Genomic DNA, 19,477 nt, shown 5'->3' with positions numbered 1-19,477 from the left:
ATATATTAATAGTGGGAAATAGTTTTCTCAGGGACAAATATGGTACGTAAACCTTATGTTATGTTTCAATAAATAAACCGAAAACCAACCAACAATTTCCTTCTTCTTCGGTTTCTTGTAAAGGAATCCTATATATTTTTTTATTAAAGTATATGTTGTTATAGCGGTCTTATAAAAATTAAAGTGTCTGTCTATTACACATCCAGAGGTAGAGCCCTGTGAAAGACGGACAGTCAGCAGAGACTAAATAATAGGGTTCCGTTTTTACTCTTTAAGTAGGGACCCCAAAAACGTGTCATAATATAGGCTGTAGGTATATATTTTTTTAGATGACTTGTATATTTAGTAAAATAAATTATTACCTACTGTCATAAAAAATTGCCGACGGAATCATTTGTGTTCCTTAGCGGTGTCATTTAGGTATGTACTAATGTCACCAGTTTTTAGTTCAAAGGTAATAAATGCTTAAATACTTAATAAACGCTTAAATTATTATTTCAAAATATATGTACAAATATTTAGATTTCGAAGACTACACGTTATTGCCAACATTAATTATACCTATCCCAACACACTGCAATTTGCGCAAGAAAATAACTCTACATTTAGGTATAACTTTACTTTACTTATACAATCTCTTTGAACGAAGGTAACAGGTTACGTGCGGCACGATTAAAAAAATAAAGTTCAGTTAAGTGTAGAGCTGTTTACACTAAGTTTGCTGCCTAAAGCGACAATTCTATTCGAATTATTCAAATAATATTTCAACTTGAAGAATTGATATTTAGTATCCATGTCTAATTGCTATCCCACAATAGATAAATCAAATACCCACCCTGTAAACCCCTGTACCCTTGGATTGATAAAATGTTTTAAAAAATATTTTGGGATAAATGGTGAGTAAATTATTCATAGTTAAATTTTTTTGTGCTAACTACTGTAATTTATTTGGTGTTAAATAATTTGGTATTAAAATAAATGCCTATAGTATGAATAATTACAAAGCGTAAATTAATTTCCCTAATATTTTAAATATGTTTCATCCAAACGATACAAAATTAAGTCAAAATAGTTGTTCGAATGTAGCTCGTTGTTATTCAAGCCCAGCGAGCAGAGCCGGTGCATTTAGCTGACATTTAAATAATAACAGTAATTCGTGCACATCGCGCTCACAATTACGGCGTTCGCTATTTTCTCGGGCGCATTGCCGGCGCGGCGCGGCCGCCTCTAAATGGACTTCATTAGGCGCAAAAAACGCCTCATTCCCGCGCCCGTCGCCGGCTGCGTGCGAATTATGCAATTTCATTTCAATTTGCGGCCGCAAAGACTCGCGGAGGGAGCGGCCGCGGGGCCGACGGGGGCGCTCCCACCTATTAAGGCGGCTGCACACACGACACGACCACACACTTTTTTCGCCACCCTTCGCGAGACCCGCGAACAAAATTCCACCCTAAGTCGACCCCGTACGATCCAAACCGCGAACGGGGCCGTTGATTAAATTATTTCTCCATTATTTGATTCGCCACCTCTTTCAAAATGGCGACAATAATTCAGCGTCTCGCGAATGTGACTGAGAGGTGGAAGGACGATAGTGAACGATGTAAACACCTTTCGAGTCCTCGCGTTCGCTGCCGCGGATCCATTAAGTCATCAATCGACTGCTGCTTTGATCTCGGCTCCGAGCCGTCATTATCATCTTGTAATGAAATAAAAAACGAGATGAAGGCAGAAGGATGATTATTTCGAAATACTTTCACTTTACAACTCTCCACGAGTTACAAACGAGAATGTGGAGCAGATACAATCATCATGCGTCCTCGTTTAAAAACTTGTGTAATAAGTACAAGTATAATGTACTATACTCATCTTGAAGATTGCTGTAAATGAGGAATTCTGAAGAATTATAAAAACTTCGCAATACCGTTATAAAAGTCAATTTGGTTTGAAAATTTAAAGCACCGTCATTTATAAATGCATGAACGATTTATCTGAAGGCACATATAAGACATTTTTCTTCTAAACCTAATGTGTAACCAAACATTGTAACACATTCGGGTATGGGTACTATTTGTCATCAAAAGATAGTATAATCGTAAGCCCGTCATCTATACTAGTAATATTATAAAGAGGAAAAATTTGTTTGTTTGTTTCATTGTAATGAATAGGCTCAAAAACTACTGGACCGATTTTAAAAATTCTTTCACCATTCGAAAGTTACATTATCCACGAGTAACATAGGCTATATTTTATATGAAATATATTTGATAAATAGATTTTGAGGCGGTGCAAAATTTGCCGGGACAGCTAGTATTGAATAAAATTGTTTTTATGTATCCAATTCCAAACAAAACTTCTAAGTTATCTAAATTCAAAGACAAATGATTGTTAGATACCCTTGACGATCTGAGCATCAAGTATACTATATATAAGTCTACTTTAACTCTTCCTTCCACATATAAGAAGCTACACCTATCTATATCATAAATAAGAGTTGGCGTAATAGAACTTTAATAAGTTCTACCACCTTGAAATAAAAATGAATCCATACGATTTAACTTATCTAGAAAGACATGAATAATGATTGATGAATAGTTTCTAAATGACCCACAAAGTCAAGAATTCTCAGGCGTGGTCAAAAAGTAATCGAGTGACCGTGACTTTACACACTTCATACACTTATTCGTTTCTCAACTCAAGCTTTTGGGTCTGATTGTTACGATTACGCATCAGCGTTTAAGAAATATTTATGGTTTTATCAGCGGCTTAAAAAGTACCTAAAGCTGGTTATTAACAACTAACCAGTTTATACCAAAATTGCACTAATCTACGCAGCAACGTATAAAAAATATGTCTCCCGTACCCGAGTTGTAAGAACTAGAGTTGTCCAAAAAGAAAACCCCCTACCCAGTAATGAGATACATAAAAGATGCAACTAAAGGCTTTGTAACTTATAACATGTAATAATTGTTAATCAAGTAATATACTCTACATTTCGTGCTATATACTACTAATGTTAAAGCAAAAGGTTTATATCCAAGAGTTAGCTACATTATTCAAATATATTTATACTTAGCACTTTATGATCTTATGATTTTTTCTGTCCTAAATTCTTGGCACCTAGCATGCAGTATACAGTCTTCCGACAATAATTTAACTATACTTTACCATTACTTACTTATATCTTAAGCTGCTAGAATGGGTTTCTTCTTACTTAAAAGGTTAAAATCCTCCATTGTATCAAAAAATATTGTAGAGAATTCTAGTAGGTTTCCTTATGACCCCTCTTCTTCTTTTATTTATTGGGCCCCAGACGTATAACCATGTCGAAATTCATACTACTATAATCATATTTTCAGCTTAAAACCTAATCAAAATCAATGAATTTTATTTTTACTCGGTACCCGCTGTATCTGACTTTAAAAATATAGTCATAAATTGAATGGAGCACTTACATTCATCTAAATAATTTAAAAAGAAACTAAAAGTCATTATTGTCAAAAAATATAATATACTTATAGAATTATGTAGAGTCCATTTCAACATCAATAGTTCTCCCTCAATAATAAATGCCTATTTCTCTATTATTATTATTACAATCTACCTAAATGACAAACGTAAAACGTAATATTACCTAGGATGATCCCCTACACATAAATCTTATATTGTCAAACAAACAATTGTTGAAACAAATAGAAAATTTGCCAGATTGTCTTAATTTCTTCGATCATTTATTTTTTACCAACATTCGCACATTGCAAACACGGGTGCTAATGTATTTGTGTACTAATTTTAAATCCTTTACAAATTCGAAATATCAATTGCTGGTATAATTACTTAAATATGAGTACAATATTTGTCATTTGTATATATAAAAATTACATCAAAAATAGGTCAACAGATCGTATGGACAAAAAATTTACAAATGTTGAAAATCCATTTTCGATCGGATACCTAAGCATAAAAATATAATTTGGAGATAGGATATTAAAAAAAACCTTAAGCACATTCCTACCAAAAACACTTCAATCAAAGACAAAATAAACCATTCAATCGAAAACTATGCTTCTAAAGTTCCATCAGCAATAATTCAGGCAATGTGATAAAAGGATCGATTGACGACGACACCCGATCTAATCTAATCACAATAGAGCTACCAAAACACGACGCGATACCCACAACAAGCCATAACAACATTAAGACGGCCGCGCTTTGTTCGTGGGAACGTAACGTCGGCACTGCGGGGCTTGCTAGGGACGTCCTGTTTAACACCTGTAACTTTTAGCAAATATATTTTTTAAGTATTCAAAAAGTCGTTTGTATTAGTTACTTATAAATGAGCCTAAAGATACAGGCCTGGTGCTATGTAATCAACATTAGCAATGTTAATGACTCTACATCGACATCAACATTTATTAGGTAAGTAAGTAGTAGTAAATATTCCTGCAAAGTATTTACCAATGTAAGTATGATAGATACAATTTTACTCGAAGCTTTCAAATATTTTCTCCGTCCACATTGATTATGTTCATTTTTTACACAGGGCGCAAATGTTAAAAACATTTACCTTTTAAAAATCTTATGAGGTAGACAAACGATATTCTGATCCATTTATTATCTTCTTACTGGCTGCACCATTCAATGATATCTAGGTGAAACCTTTAGGTCAATAAATATTCGCTATCTATGGCAATTATATTTTCATACGATTTCCTCATAATAGGTAGGTATTGTCTTGTATATTAATAGTAATAATTCCACTAGTTTAATTTCAATTCGGATTAATACAAAGCAAAGCACAGTAGTGGCGGAGTTCCATTCGGGTCGGAGATAGCGTGTAATGGATCCGGAAGAGGCCGTGTTTGGACAGCGCGCACAATGGCGCGCACAATGCGGCGGATGCGAGCTCTGCCTTAAAGAACATTAAAAGCTTTGAGGTGTCATGCCCGAGCCCTAATGACGTAAATCGAGCCACCACTCTTTTGTTTTGTTTCCGATAAGCGCTCACAATCCGCTCTTATTGGGTTACCGCCTTTAATCATTGACGACGGAGGCTGTAATCGAGAATGCGCCCTAACGACCCCTCAATCAATAGCACCTCCGCTCCGATCCTGTAATCAATACGCCTTTGATTTGAGAATAAAAATGAGTATTTGGAAAACTTTGGATGATCGGTGACAGACTTCCTGAGGAAATTGGCGCCGTATAACGGATTGCCGGTAAGCCGACACCACTCGTCGCTTCGAAACAACCTACGGATTGCTTACCGCGTTCGCGAGGAACTTCACCTGCCTTTTTATTATCATTGGTACAAAAAAAACAATACGTATTATGTAAGTATTGTTAATCAGCATTTGGTTTTGAAATCCAATAATCCTTGTAATTTTGTCTGCCATCTATCTTAATTTAGATTGATGTAATAGTTGTAAAATAAAATTAATTTTTTGCACTTTCTACATAGTATCTAAGTACCTACTTGCTAGACTATTTTTAAGTGACCTACTTACATACTTCTTTGGCGGGCTTATCTTAAGGTGTGCGTTAAGATTACCTAAGGTTAAGGTGTTTAGTTATTATACATATGCCTAATAATATACATACCTAAACATTAATTAGAAAAATAAATAGCCCTCAAACATCTGGTTTAATGTTTTCATGAAAGTACCTAGGTACCTACCTACCCGGGTAAAACTGGTTGTAACAGTTGTAATTTTGTAACATTTGGTACTAGTAGGAAGAGAATAACAGTGTTGAAACTCATAAGTTCATAATAATAAATTAATTGCCAAATAGTAAATATTTCAAAGCCGAAAGCGACGATCATGCGCAACCTCACTTCGCTGGCGCCGACGGCGATGGACTCTACAAATAGTGCAGTCCTGCATCACTGCCAGGTACGCATATCAATGCGGTTGGCGTGATTTAAAAGACGGTTTCAACATAAGATCATGGTCTAACGAAAGGTCTCGAGAAATAAAAAACGGTTGGCTAATTAATTCATCTCAATGATTAAGTGCGATGTAAAAACAAAATATTAAATAAAACGTAAAAATCATAAAAATATACGTTTTTATAAGTACAAACATCATAAGAACATAATCACAATTCGTGCAGCTTCCTGCTTTAACAAAAAAACACAGAAGCAGCTCAAAGACGTTAAATAATTTCATTTGTGGCACATGATATTATAGACAATGGTTACCGTAAACATGGTATAGGTACCTATAGCGGATAACCATAATCTTCATAAATTTCCGTAGCTATTCTCCACTGAGTAGGGCCCGATATAAGTAGTTATTTATATTTCTATATATCCTGGTGCCTACGTCACCATTCCTCCATCAAACCACTCGCCGAAGGATGAAGTTCCATCCACACCAAATGGACTCGTGGCGGTCCTCCATGGTACGGTTTGAACGGACGTTCTTACCACGGACGTGTAAGATGTGTAATGAGCTTCCTCCTGAGGTATTCCCGGAGCGCTATGACATGGGGCTCTTCAAAAAAGGTGCAAAAAGAAGTCTCCTTCAAAGCCGGCGATGCATTGGCGACTCCTCTGGTGTTGTAAATGTCCATAGACGACGTTAACTACTTTCCATCAGGTAGCACGTCTGCTTTATCGTCAGGTTCAAATATAAAAAAAAAATATTAGTTCTAAACATAATCTAAATAAAGGGGCAAAAAATAATATTTTCCGTCCTTTATAATTACAACGCGTCGTTAGATTAGATTAGAAGTGCCGAAGTGTGGAGGTTTGTACCGCCGCTAACTTGGGGAAATAAGTTGGTGAAATAAAAAAAGAAAACGTTCCAACTGTTTTTACCAGATTATGCAACAGCGACAAATTAATTAAATATCAATAACTTTACTTCTTTACGCCGTCAGTTTCCCCTCATTACCTGCCTTGTTAGCATTCAAAGAGTATAGTAACCTATACAGTTAGCCTCCCCTAGATCGCTCCCTGCCTTTAAGAATAAGGTTGCGGTTAAAATAATTACGCGATTTTATTTTCACTCATGCTAAGGGAGGTATGAACTCCCTAAAGCCCCCCTTTATACCTACGCCATCCATGACCGTATTATCGTTTTTATTTTGTGATATTATTTACTCCTTATTACTAATTTTTACATTACTAGTGCCATCTATGGACAGGATTATGAAATATCAATAACTTAAATACCACCAGGTGTTGCTTGGAAAATTTTCATTTTTTTAACCATTTGCTATTTATATTGTTTTTGTTTTATTAAGTTTAATAAAAATATATTAAAGGTAATTGTATACTTAGTTTCTCATTATTACTTAAAATTTAATAAATCAACATTAAACACGCTGGATACATGAATTGGAGCATCTTTGACAAAATAATTGACAGTGACATAACATTGACAAGCGACCAGAACTAACAACATAACCTCTTTAAATCTTCTTGAATGGTCTACTTCATACATATTATTCATAATGTTCAGGAGTTTATTGAATAACCTGGGTTCCAATGGTCTGTCATGCGGTTTCCACACTACGGCGTGCCTGAACGAGGTGCGGCTGCTCACCCGGCTCAGGGTGGTGGACAACTCGGAGATCGGCAAGCGAGCCATGGCCGAGGGCAAACCACCCAAAGTTATTTGTGTTTATAATAAGCAACGTACGTATTTTATGCCTATTTTTTGTACTCTTTGTATTTAGAAGACTAATGAACCATTGCTTTATAAAATTAATAAAATAAGTAAATTGAATTAAGAATTTCCTGTTCTTTTCTTGAAGTCAGATCAAAATTTAATTCTAAGTTTATGTATAAAAGAACATTTATATAGATGATTTAGCAAAATGAGTAAACCAATGTGATTAACTGTCTTGTTAGTAAACTTGTGGAAATAATTCTAAAATTTTATAGTACACAAAAAATAAAAATTACAGCAATATTTTAAATAAGCACTGATGTTGTTAATAGTATAATAAACCTCTGTAATATTCCACATATTTACAAAAAACATTATTAATGCAACAAACCATTTTAATTTCCAGGTGTGGGCTACATAGGAGACAGAGTGATGGTAGCGATCAAAGGTCAGAAAAAGAAAGGCATTCTAGTGGGTTTAAAACAAAAACAGAATGTCAAAGTGCCTAAATTTGACAGCAATAATGTGGTCCTCATAGATGACAATGGAACCCCCCTGGGCACTCGGATCCATGTGCCCATCCCTACCATACTGCGCACCATACTCAAAGAAAGAACACACTCGAAAGGAGCTGATTATACCAAACTATTAGGAATAGCCACCAGATTTGTCTAAATTAGATTTTATGTGTAAATAAGTATCTTTAGTAAATATTAGATTAAATCTTTGTTTTCTTATTTTTTGCTAAGTTACCTAAATGAGAATATTCTATTGCATAAATTCTTCAATTATGATTTTCATTTAGCTATTTATTTTACATGGATCTATTAGACATCATGTTTGCTATTTTACAAACACAAAAAATCCACTTCATTTGCTCTGTTTGTTTTTGCCTGTATGTAAAAAATAACTATTCAACATAACAATAAATCTAAAAGCCAAAAAATGTGCCATCTCTAGGTTCTAACATGATTAACTGTTTAGATACCTGTAATTAATTAAATCTATAACAATAGAAGCATTGGTACATAACATTTTTTTAGGAATTTGAAACATTTGTGAAAACCTTTACCAACAAAGTCTTTATCTTGATATTGGTGTCATTTCACATTTTACTTAATCAGTTTAAAATATTTTTATTCAAAGGATATCCTTTACAGAATTACTGCAGGGTTATATAATACTGCAATATTACAAAATGTTATTCTCAATAAAACTCAAAACCTCCAAGTACCTTATTTATTTTAAATGTTCTGCTCTAGTAAAGCAATTTTTATATCCTGATTTAGAAGGTGTAATAATTAAAAGGGAATTTAAATAAAAAATCTCATTGAAATTTGAAAATTTAATAAAACTTATACTCAGTTCCAGTTGAGAACAGACTTACAAGGACACTCTACTTACCAATGGATATGAGCAGACAACACAAGATCAACTGAACAGTAAGGACCAGTCGCGGGGCAACCCTGGCGATAACATTATGCTTCAATCATTGTAAATCACCAAGAATAAAAAAGATGGCAAGCTTAATACCTTCTGATCTTTTATATTTTCGCGCCAATTTGATAAATAATACAAATTTAAATCTAAACAAAATTTACAGCAGCACACTGGCATAATATACACCTACATAAGATCCACTGTTCTTATGTAGATCTAATTACAGGTGGAAACATACCATTATAAATCAAGGGTACTTCACTCAACGTATTTTGCTGCAATTTTGAATACAAAGCCCCAATTTCTTGCAGATAAGTAGATAAGTAATAAGTAAGATCATCTAGCGAACATTAACAACAGAGTAATTATTATCCATATAACATAATAATATAAACAGTATTATCATAAGAGAAGGCAATCGACCTACAGGTAGACATAATGATTTAATATATTGCCATAAGTCTAGTACATTTTGTGCTTAAATCCATTATCTAGCATGTACACAGTACAACTAACACCGATAATAAAACACTTCTACAAACAATTATAGCAAGAGATACGAGGCACATTATTTTGTATTTTATAATATTCTAGTTTACACTTTTATTGCAACTCGCCGCGACCGCGACTGGCGCGGGACATTTCAAATTCATACAAAGCCACATATATGTAACTCGTTCAAACCGTTGCAGGGGACTGCTTCCGTCGATTGATAAAATTCTGTATATTTAATTTAATGCACAACAACCGTGACTAGATATTTAAGATTCAAGTGCGCTTGCTACTAAAGTATTGTGAGGTGCCGCCATCCAGCTCTACAGTACAGCAGTACAGGGCAGTGTCCAGCGACTAACTCGTAATTAGGTTCCGACCGAAGCTGCGGATTTGGCCAAAACTTCGGACAATAAGGCCACGTTGCAACTGATTTTAAATCTTCGGCTGAGGCCGAATGATGTGGCCTTAACAGACGTCGGATTCGGACAGAAATGGACCTTCGGTCGGACACTACTAGTGATTGTTGACTAACTCGATGATAAGTTTGTTCAGCTTCATTCACAAAGCAGCCGTATTGTATATTCATACAACAAATTTAAGTTTAGTCACCGGACACGGTCCATTTTAAAGTAAACATTGGTATATTATTAAAGACATTCTCGTACGTACATACCGACCACATTTTAAATAATTATGAACTATATATTATAAGAGAAGACGTTATATGTGAAGGACAGATTAATTTTGTATATTATTTATTATCAATGCATTTAATCTTACTTTGCGGATTTTATTTAAAAATACATAGATTCACTACATATATTAGATAAACTATAATTTGTATTTTTTTATAAATAAAATATATTATTCTCTCTGAGGGCGCAATTTTACCGATCATCAGTAAAATAATATAATATATAGATATATCAATTGTTCACATGTGGACATCCGCAAAGTATGACTAACAAGTAATAACATTGAACAGATCTAAGTTTAGTAACGATGGAATATTAATTTAAACCATTACTAAGGTATTAAAAGATATATTATATGTAAGAAAAAATATTTATAGCAAATAGATTAACTTTTATTCTATTACAGAGAGACTACCTAGAATTTTTACCTAATCGAAACAACACCTTTTAATAAATAAATAACGCGGCTATCCTAATTTGTAGAAATCTTGTTGTAGTTTGTTTCTACACAGAAATTTCCGACATCTTTCCCATGATTTGCCAAACACTGCCCGCAGCTAAGACGAAAGATAGATAATCATAAACTTTATAAAGGCATACATCCACGGCGATCATACTTAAAAGCTAAGTCTTAACGCAGCTCACGTGGCCTGCAGAGATACGCCTTCAGAGCCCCGAAAAGGCTGTTACTGGACACGATAATATTAAAAATGTATAATATACAGAACTATAACTTATTTAAGAATAATATATTATATTAATATTTAATTATTTCATTTGTACAATTGTTGGCGTTGCTATGACACCCGCTTATATCCACTGACAAACGATACGTCGAAATGAGTAAATTCCTAAATACGATTGGATAGAAACAGTGAAACTAATTTGAAATAAGGATAAATTCGTGTACTACAAGTTAATGTCTTTTTTATTATCTGTGGATACAAGCGGGCGTGGATCGGGACGACAAGTGGTAACATTGGGCAACGGAGCTCACTGGAGAGCGCGCAGGATCTGTGGGAGGGAGAGGGATTATTAGGAGGGGGAGGATCAGTATGGATGAGCGGGGGATGATAAATACGAAGCAAACTTCAAACGTAACTATAATTATTAAAAATCTTTTTTAAATCTTGAGTATACGTAACAAAATTTGGCATATAAGGCCCATGATTATAAATTATCAATTAATGTTACATTTAAAGTTCAAAAAAACAGTCAAAAGATATAAACAAGAGATTGTAAACATTATTCTTAAATCATTTTCATAATTCTTGATTTTGGGACTTTGGGGGAGGGGGTTGGAAGAATGTAGGAGCTAAAAACATTAGATGGTACAATGATAGTAACTACATTCGGATAAATGACCGAGTGTCGTTGTAGTGTTATATAACTGATAAATGTTCGCCGAGTTCTCATTTATACATTTGGTTAAATAATTTTATCATCCAGATGTTTTTTTTAAATCACAGCTATTGAGTGAAACGATAAGTGATAAGAGAGATATTAATATCTTAAATAAACAAAAACGTAACATAGACATTACGTATATTTTGAGTAGATAGCATTTTTGTATTATGGCACTATATTGAGCACTAGAGTAAGTTACATTTGGAAAAAAAATAGTGACGAAAATATTAATAAATCTTAATTCCACTCAATTCACGAATATCCGAATAAGGTAAGCACATATGAATGGGTAATAATTATTACTTTTTCATTAGGTATGCTTAATGTCGTAATTTACAGAAAATTATTATTTCATAATTTTGGTGTCTTTTATAACAATTACCGTCAATATTAGCAAAACATTTTAAATTAATATTTTTTTTATATAGATACGGTTATAAGTTTCGTTAGATGTATTTTTCAGTATACATTTACCAGTTACACGCCTACAGTACGACACACGTCTACAAGATACAAGAACGACCAGTGAACAGCTCCTAATGTGATGATATCCGTCACCTAAACGATAATGTGTATAAAATAAAACACTAAATAACAATACCAACTAAAACTACCACAACAAATAATAATAAAAAAATTACACTTCATTTGACTACGATAAAAGTTCTAACGTTGTATATCTAGAATAAAAGTAAATATATGCATGTTTGTCTTATATTAAGTATTTATGGATGAAATTATGATAGAGAGCGCGGCGGCCGCTCGCGGACGCTGCTATCGTACAATTCTATTTAACTTCCCCTTTTTAATAAATCACTGTACCTAAATCGCAAAAAAATATGCTCTACACTTTAAAAAAATCAATAAAACACAAAAAATACGTATTTTTGTCTGATTTCTAGTATTTTGCAATTTGCTATGGGCACCTTTCGAAAAGGCTAAAACCGTCTAAACATTATCACTACATCGACCTTTGTAAGTATTTTATAAGTAAATTATCCTCAACCTTCAAGGCGACGACAAATGACAATTAAAATTTAAATTGAATAAGACTTCCGCTTTACATAAAACATGTTTATTCCTACGTTCAATGGCGAACGTTTTTGTCTTGTTGAGCTATTATATTATTTTCCACAAATAGTCTTAATAACGAGCAAACACGGGCTAAGGAGACAGCAATTGTTTACCGTTGTATTACGGACGCGATTATGAGAGTAACGTCACACCATTATAGTCTTTGGCTTATTGTGATAAAATGAATAGTCGCTCGCGTCTTCGAGGCCTGTAATCTATTTCTGCAAGGCTGCGAGCTAAGGCGATTATAAGAGGCACCACATTAGAATATAACGACACGCGGCGGCACCGCTCACGTGTTGGGGCATTTACGACAATGCTAACCGAAACAAAAAGTATCCTTACGTAAGCGATATTACCAAAATATCAAAACCGTTGACTATTGACTATTCCTAAACGAATTATGCTTTATAAGATATCAATGTCTTTTAAATAAAACATAATTACATAGAAATAACGAAAGAATAAATAGATGTACGTTTGAAATCCGCGCCTTTAACGTATTTAATTCAAGTCAAGCTTAATTAAATCCGTTTAGGATCCATAACCGTTCATAGCATTATAAAATATCGGTTAATTGAACAAAATTTGAACCGTTCGAGCGATAGTAAGACTGTTTGTCCACCGAGAACGAGATTATTTCGGGCCGATTTTAATTATGTTGTGACGGCGATAGATTGTCCACCGCGACCGATATCCACCGGTTTATTTTGTTCCTGCTGTCACGCGTGCGACGGCAGAGTGTGGACAAGTTGCCAATGTGTTTTATATTGCCGGCACATCGGCCCGTCAAAATGTCGGTGCCGATCTAGCGGTCACGCCGATCTACTCGAAATATCGGCGGATGACGGTGCTCGGGTGACGGACGTGCGGTGGACAAGCGGCTATAGTAAATGTATGTACTCTACTTCGCCGCAGTCATTATCGGTATCGGCTTGGAGACGGTGGCGGTGGACAAAAGCGTAACGCAGCTGGTCGGAGCGGCCGCCGCGCGATTGAATAGTGTTCTAGCTAGAGCGAGAGGCCGCGTGGGAGCGAGACGGCTCTACACGTCCACGACCATCTTCTTGTGGATGTCGGTGTTGCCCACCACGTTGCAGAACTCCTCGAACGAGATCTTGCCGTCCTCGTCCTTGTCCGCGAACAGGATCGTCTTGTCCACAATCTGCTGAAGTTGTGTGTCTTTTAAGTTGTTGCCGACCATCATTTTAAGTACCTGCAATTGATTAATAGATTATCTACAAAAAGTTAAATTTAAAGGTGGTAAAACACGTCGTGGTTTGACGTCGGGAGACACGCTCGTTTCTGTCTTGTAAGACCAGCGATGTTTTATTTTGAAAGGTATTTTAACGGAGAAAACTTCTACGAAATGTTTTAACTTAATGATCTGGCATATCGTGGCATCTATGTTTGATCTCTGGTTAAACTTCAATGGTATTTGGTGTTGATAACACATGATCTCTTAATTACTGTTTTTACAACACAAAAACGGAAAAGTTTTTCTGGAGACCCATATACATATTAAACACATAAACGCAAACATATGTAGAAGCAGAATACATGCGCATTGTGTTCCGAAAAGCGTAGATACTTGAAGCGTCCCGATTTAATAGCGAAAAGTAATAATACAAACATATTTCAATGTGTACTGACCTGGAAAAGCTCTCCGTTGGAGATGAACCCGTCGTTGTCCATATCATAGATACGGAAGGCGAAGCGCAGCTTGGACAGCTTGTCACCCTTCACGCTGAACTGAGACACCCCCTGGATGAACTCCTTGAAATCCACCTGGAAAACAAACCATAAGAATCTTGTAGTTTTGAAGGTAACAAAACTTTTTAGAAGATTGACTGCGCTTTAAGAACCTTTAAGAGACCTTAATGACGAAAACCTTCAGTCTAATTCTTTACAGCTGATGCATAGCCTTCCTAAATTCTAAGGTGATTGAAAATTCTCGAATAAACTAATTAAAGATTAGGTATCCACCTATTTCTGCGTAATAAAAACAGTGTTAAGCGCTGCTAATTCTGGTTTAAAGGGAGACATATCCGAGGCGGTCTAACTTAGTGATCAGGGGAAGCAAAGCATCTGTAGCAAATATCAGATCGCAGTAGCCACTTACCATCAGGCGGCGCATATTCGTTTCCTACATGAATTTTATAAAAGTCCCAATTACATTAACAAAACACAGACACACACAACAAAGCAAAGTATACATTCCACTTCATATTAAGTGAACATACGTCATCTGCTCCGAGAACTAAGTGGAACCGCCGCAAATAAGTGTAATTGTGCCATTGAGATCTATTCAATATTCAGTTTCAGCTAAATAAACGAACATTACGTATTTAATCAACATTACTGAGGCATATACTTCGCAGCTGTAGTGTTTCTAAATTAATAAAGTTATGAATTGAAAAATAAAAAATACGAACCACTAGGCGTTTTCTAAATAAGGCAAAATAAGAACTGGTAGAACCTTTGTGGTTCGACTCCAGCAGCAGCACCGCCACACCTATTTCTGTCTAATAACAGTGGTGTTCAGCGGTGCTGCGTACTGGTTTTAAGGGTGTGATAGTAGCTGGGTAGACATACTTTTCCGAAGCGTTCCACGTTCCAGCTTACTCCTCAGGGCTAGCAGCGCATCTGCGGCCGACTTCAGGTAGGAATCTAATATTATCTATTGTTGATTACAGATGTCCATGAGTTGTGCTCATGTTACCACTTATCATCAGGAGGACTAATTGCTCTTCTGCCGCCCCTATATCATAAAAAAGTCAAAAAGTAAAAGACCGCCTTACCTCGCCGTTCCCATCAGCGTCAAATATATCGATGACGCGTTGCACGAGTGGGTTCTGCTGCAGCTCCGGCAGCGACATGAACTCGTCGATGGACAGCGCGCCAGAGTTGTCCAGATCCAGCTTGCGGAAGCGCTTGCCCAGCCGCCGGATCTCGTCCGCGTCGACTGCCCCCGCACAACATTCCATCACGACATTGCCCAAAGGACATCACGACACGGCAATGTTGCTACATCGGAGCTAACATGTTTCGATTTATACAACAACTCATTACTTATTAGTTTACGTTTCTGAACAAGCGCAATTTCAAATAGATAGTTAAATTATCTTGAAGGCAGTTTTTATAGCCCAATAGACGCAACATTGCCGTTCGTTTGTTTTATCTAACATACAGTACAATATACCCGTTCAATATAGATATTCAGGTCGCGTTTCCAGTTCATTGATCAAATATGTCGGGGCAAATGTTGTCGCCAATTTATTACTTCTTGTCACTTTTAATTTGTGTGCGAAGTCGGATAATGCCAGCATTTAGTGGCTTGTTTCTAGCCAAAAGATGTAAGATATGTTTAATTAATAGACATACGCATATGTCTTTAAAAATCTCTTATTTTGTAGTATGAAATCATTATAAATTCAGCTAGTATAAAACCTTGATCAAAAATGAAATGGTAACGCGATCTGACTGTCTGCGCGGTTATTTCGTTGGTTCGTCGCGCGAGCCTGGTTACTACTTTGCACATAACTAGACCATGGAACAAGGCTGCAACTCACAAACATTACCGTTCGTGCAAATTTAGCGATAACATTTATCTCGCCTGAAACGGAGTCCGCCTAACAAAACTCCGATAACGGGACGCCAAATTACAGTTAACTGAATAATTTTCCCAATTTTTCATGTTGGTTCAAACCATAATATTTTTTACTCGATTAATTTATACACATCTTTATGATTGAAATAATATTTTGTATGCCAAAGTGACTCAACTGTTCCTACCGTGGGGTCACCTCATCGAATGAGTTTCGAATAAATATCGAATTACTGATGCGGAGCCCGTAGACCCCGTGTTCGTCGGCATACGGAATGCTATTCCTGTTACAATAAAGTCAGCGCTATTCACAGCATGGTGCTCGTTTGGCGTGAACATTTTTAAGCATATGGGGAACTACGAAATTGCTATATTTAGGTCCAGCACAATACGACCCCATTAAACCCAGTAGCGCATTGGCGATACGTCCAAATCGCCGAGTTACGTTGCAGTTTTTACATGTGCCAGATATAATTAATTATTACACGTATGTTACCCACACAATGGGAATTCATAATGATTCCTGACGACGGTCTCGCGTCGCACGGTACCTACGAGGCTATAATTAAACATACAAAGCGTTCTACCGGCCGAGTGCGCGGGCGACCAGAGCGGACCGCGCGCCCGCTGTCTGCCACCCCGCGAGGGGACAACATGGGAGGGCCAACACAAAACTAAAAGCCAGGGGAGGTCAGGCGTGGTTATCATAAAATATCTCCAGTTTTTATTTGTGAAACATACCTTTTTAAAATAGAATTTCACGCCATTAACTCTGACACTTCTTTTCGACCACGCTTAAATTTAAATGCGTGAATTCCTCTCTATTATTTACGCCTAAGATACTTGTCTCACAAGAGGCGAACATCTAATCATTTTATTAGGTATATGATTAGACAACACATTAAACAGAGGGTATGAAAAACCTCTTAGTTTATTAATATAAGCAAAGACAGCATGTTAATTATTCCCAAAATACCAAATTTATCTTTCATTTTTTAATAAGATTTTTTTTAAAATATCTTAAAGATGTCACCAGATATCTTTTCTGAATTTCTTTGAATAGTACAGTTAAGAAGAAGGTTGCCTGACCTCCTCCATGCGCGCACAGATCTCACACGGAAACAGTTTAGTCCTCCCAGCAATGCTGCTTGTGGCCGGTACCATCATGAGTTTTTATTGCAGTCAGCACTGTCAATGCAGCTATCTTTATCACTTACTGAACTTTACATTTCGGGGAATATTATGTTGCCTCGTATAATCGCTCATAGCAAGGCATACATTGTTAAATTTTTGAGATCCTTGTGTATTTTTAATTGGATTATATGAAATATCCATTAAAAAGAGATAGTAGCACAAGATCTACTTTGCATGTGTTAGTTATTTTAACCTGTGGTCTGTAATGGTAATAAAGGATAGCTCCATAGACTGCTCAAGTTACAATGGACTCATGATATGGGTCCTGGCCACAAGCCACAATGCTCGGAGCCCACAAACAGATCTACAAAACAATCTAACCATCGTAACAAACATTCACAATGTAGTGTGATGACGCTCTCTAGAGGCGAGTGTGACGCGGATGCACTAGCCAACCAGCCCATGTTCTATGTACATCCAGAACAATTTTTATTTAACAAACTAAAAGAAAAAGCAGAGAAAACCATAAAACAGAAAGCAACAGATACAACTTTTAAAAGAAAATAACACAAGAAAATAAAATATAGTGCAAGTACAGTACTCTATGTAGTCATGAATGAAGAATAATTTATATTCTAAAGATTTAAGCAATATAATTTAAAGACAAAAACTATAGTAAAATTGTAATATTTTGTGTAAGATAGAATAAGTTATTGTTTATCATGAATAATTAAAAAGTTGGCCCCAGGATAATTAAACTTCATTTTTATATCCCATTGCCAAGAATAAATCATACTCAGAAAAACATTTCATATTATATTAATTGACTTTCATTACATTATTTGTACAATGGGCTTACAGTTACTTATGACTCATACATGTTGTTGGTCAATTAGTGTAAGAATTATTACGGCCAATTATTACTCAGAGGGTGTTTTAAAAAATTGTTCTGGATATGTGGTGTGTACGTGCAGTGTGTCAACATGAATATGGCATCGGAGGCGAGTGACTCTACGACACTCACAGTTCTCCACCTTAAAATCAATGCAGTTAACACGCGCTGAAACAAATGTCTTGTTATGCTTCATTCACACTTTACTTCACACTTTGTTATGTGTCCACTAACTCTTAAGGAAACGGGACTCTATTAAAACAATGCGGGAAGATACAGTAATAAAAATACTCATAAGTAAAAGGAAACTTAAAATTAACACGAAATTAAGTAGTTAAGGAAAAGTTGATAGTTATTTGCAATTTTAGAGGTGTATCGCTAATTCTCAAGAGGATTTAGAAGAAGTTAACGCCAAGATTCATAGAACGAAACAAATCTGGGCAGCCAGGTAGATAAAATGCGATTTTGCGATTCGTTCGCGATCTGCCATGCGACAATGTTACACACTGAATAGTGATCAGACTGCAGACAAAAGGAAAATTAAATAAGCGAGTGGCGGGTACTCACAATTTGAACATAGTTCCATAGGAATTGAGTTTTCATTGCCCTGCAAAATGAAATTATTATTCAAATAATTCGAGCGGTAAAATTACAGGTCACACTATAATTTAACGTCTAAGTAACTGTTACAATGTTAATGAGTTAGTCTTAATTTATGAAATGGAAACAGTATTTGTTAAATTACGCGATCTCGGGTCAACACCCAGCCGCGCTGCAGAGGACTTGCAAAATATCTGCAATATATGCAAATCGGTTCAATAACGAACCATGAATACATACCATTTTGCTTGTTTTAAGTTATCAATTAACCCGTAGCAGAAACTATTTATTGACAACACTAATAAGCCGAAATTCTCAAAAAATCAATTGTAAAAGAAATACTCGTCCCTGAACAGGACACAGCATCGATCTAAATAAAATTACAGATTAAAGATGAAGGGAGCGCTCATTTTGATTTGACAGATAATACACACTGACAGTCAATATGCAAATTTGCTAAAACATTGAAACAAATTATTACTAATAATTATAAATATTTAAGCAATTATTATCAGTA

General features: G+C 35.6%; 2 protein-coding genes across 4 annotated transcripts; one reads left to right on the top strand and one right to left on the bottom strand.

Annotated features, from left to right (window-relative positions):
* Window positions 1–7,382: 7,382 nt before the first annotated feature.
* mRpL14 (mitochondrial ribosomal protein L14) lies at window positions 7,383–8,339 on the top strand. The gene is made up of 2 exons (XM_073073572.1): window positions 7,383–7,642; window positions 8,023–8,339. The coding sequence occupies exons 1-2, from the start codon at window positions 7,459–7,461 to the stop codon at window positions 8,289–8,291; spliced, it is 453 nt and encodes a 150-aa protein (XP_072929673.1). The 5' UTR covers window positions 7,383–7,458; the 3' UTR covers window positions 8,292–8,339.
* Window positions 8,340–8,946: 607 nt separating this feature from the next.
* On the bottom strand, window positions 8,947–19,368 carry CanB (calcineurin B). 3 transcript variants are annotated; one of them, XM_073073552.1, is made up of 7 exons: window positions 19,201–19,368; window positions 18,928–18,967; window positions 18,493–18,528; window positions 15,529–15,692; window positions 14,381–14,515; window positions 13,818–13,943; window positions 8,947–11,260 (listed from the first exon to the last, which is right to left on the bottom strand). In XM_073073552.1, the coding sequence occupies exons 1-7, from the start codon at window positions 19,201–19,203 to the stop codon at window positions 11,240–11,242; spliced, it is 525 nt and encodes a 174-aa protein (XP_072929653.1). In that variant the 5' UTR covers window positions 19,204–19,368; the 3' UTR covers window positions 8,947–11,239. The 3 variants fall into 3 exon arrangements, with proteins under 3 accessions (XP_072929653.1, XP_072929645.1, XP_072929662.1); XM_073073544.1 differs by having other exon boundaries at window positions 8,947–13,943; window positions 19,201–19,366; XM_073073561.1 differs by lacking the exon at window positions 18,493–18,528 and having other exon boundaries at window positions 8,947–13,943; window positions 19,201–19,361.
* Between the last annotated feature and the right edge of the window lie 109 nt (window positions 19,369–19,477).

Source organism: Epargyreus clarus, unplaced genomic scaffold, assembly GCF_041222505.1.
Source record: "Epargyreus clarus isolate Ecla_fem2 unplaced genomic scaffold, WU_Ecla_fem_2.2 ptg000001l, whole genome shotgun sequence".
Classification (NCBI taxonomy): domain Eukaryota; kingdom Metazoa; phylum Arthropoda; class Insecta; order Lepidoptera; family Hesperiidae; genus Epargyreus; species Epargyreus clarus.
The sequence above is the reverse complement of the archived record's forward strand: the minus strand, read 5'-3'. Positions and strand labels throughout refer to the sequence as shown.

Coding starts and splice junctions, on each gene's coding strand:
- mRpL14 (XM_073073572.1), top strand. CDS start 7,459: ATGTTCAGGAGTTTATTGAATAACCTGGGTTCCAATGGTCTGTCATGC. Junction 7,643..8,022: donor TTGTGTTTATAATAAGCAAC/GTACGTATTTTA, acceptor TTTAATTTCCAG/GTGTGGGCTACATAGGAGAC.
- CanB (XM_073073544.1), bottom strand. Junction 18,529..18,927: donor TATGGAACTATGTTCAAATT/GTGAGTACCCGC, acceptor CATTTGTTTCAG/CGCGTGTTAACTGCATTGAT. Junction 13,944..14,380: donor CCAACGGAGAGCTTTTCCAG/GTCAGTACACAT, acceptor AATCAATTGCAG/GTACTTAAAATGATGGTCGG.